Raw genomic sequence first — 1535 nt, forward strand, 5'->3', positions numbered from 1 at the left:
TGTTTATGTATAAACATTTATTTTTATGTTCTACACGTATAAATGTAAAAATTACTTTTTACGTTTATGTTTTTTTGTTTGTTTACGTTTAAACATTTTTGTTTACCAGCAAAATTATTTTTATTAAAAAACCCCCACTAACAAGGCGCTAGAGAGAGAAAAAACAAGAATACAACGAGACTTACAACGGCTTCATGAGCCAATAGTCCATACGAATATTAAACTTTCATCTATTACGAAGCCAATTAAATGAAAAACTTCATATAGAATCAAAAAGGAACGCTTTCTTCATCGAATTGGACCCGAACAACTTGCTATTGCGAAATCTCCAAATATGCCATAATAAGGAAGCCACAAAAACATAAAGCTTTGTCTTCGAATCTGATGCACCCGACCATGAGTCGAACCACGATACCCATTCTGACCATGAGCTACAATCACGAGCAACATCCATGTCCACCCAAATCTTGACCTTGAGCCATAGTTCTTTAGCCATTACGCAACCAAATAATAGATGATCCAAAGATTCCACATTATAGTCGCATAAAGGGCAACCAATATCCTCGATATCCATACCTCTAGCCAAAAAATTAAGACGAGTTGGAAGCCTGTTCCAAGCAACTCTCCATATAAAAACGTTAATCTTGCGAGGAAGTTGTTTGACCCAACGAGTAGCCAAATTCCAGCTCGGTAGAATACTAATATCAATTAGTGCTCGGATGTCACGAACCTTGTAAACTCCCTCGTTAGATAATGACCAAACTTTTCGATCTACATCATTGTTTAAAGAAATATTGTCCAGCTCAATTTTCATCTCCTGCAACAATGATGAATAACGTGGCCCAATTGGTCTAACCCATTCCCAGGCCCATTCACCATTATGGACCCGGTCATCAATCGAGCAATCCCCATTAACGTCCAAGTGGAATAATCGGTGGTATTTAGAACAAAGTGGCACGTTCGCTTTCCAATTATCTTTCCAAAAACTCGATGTTAACCCATTACCGAATTTAACCTGAATTACATCATTAGGGATAATTTGCAAAACTTTCAATTTATGAAAAGCTTGAATGATATTCGTCCAGGTTGATGACCCATTTCGGTTATAGCCTTCTAACCCACCTTAACCCCCATAGATGGCACGAATCACTCTAACCCAAAGAAAGTCATCACAAGCGTAAAATCTCCATATCCATTTGAGATGGAGAGCATAATTAAAAAATGCTCTTACACTACCAATATTCAAACCGCCATTTTCGAAGGAATTTAAAGTTTGCTCCCACTTTATCCAATACATATTTTTCTTGTCCGAGTTCGAACCCCAAAAGAATGAAGCACGAAAACCTTCTATCTCATTAATGACAGATTCCGGGCACTTAAATAGCGAAAAAAATATATACCCAACGAACCTAATACCGATCTAATAAGAGTGAGGCGACCCCCTGTTAGGAAGAGGGGATCGCCTGGACGTTGGGAGATATAAATTTGAGAGAAAAACAACTCTATTACTCACAAGAATAGATTTACAGAGTATT

At 37.5% G+C, this 1535-nt stretch overlaps 1 protein-coding gene across 1 annotated transcript; it reads right to left on the minus strand.

Annotated features, from left to right (window-relative positions):
* Positions 1-259: 259 nt before the first annotated feature.
* LOC139888958 (uncharacterized) lies at positions 260-1134 on the minus strand. The gene is made up of 2 exons (XM_071871937.1): positions 1123-1134; positions 260-1015 (listed from the first exon to the last, which is right to left on the minus strand). The coding sequence occupies exons 1-2, from the start codon at positions 1132-1134 to the stop codon at positions 260-262; spliced, it is 768 nt and encodes a 255-aa protein (XP_071728038.1).
* Positions 1135-1535: the final 401 nt, after the last annotated feature.

The sequence above is a fragment of the Rutidosis leptorrhynchoides genome, chromosome 2 (assembly GCF_046630445.1).
Source record: "Rutidosis leptorrhynchoides isolate AG116_Rl617_1_P2 chromosome 2, CSIRO_AGI_Rlap_v1, whole genome shotgun sequence".
NCBI classification, from domain to species: domain Eukaryota; kingdom Viridiplantae; phylum Streptophyta; class Magnoliopsida; order Asterales; family Asteraceae; genus Rutidosis; species Rutidosis leptorrhynchoides.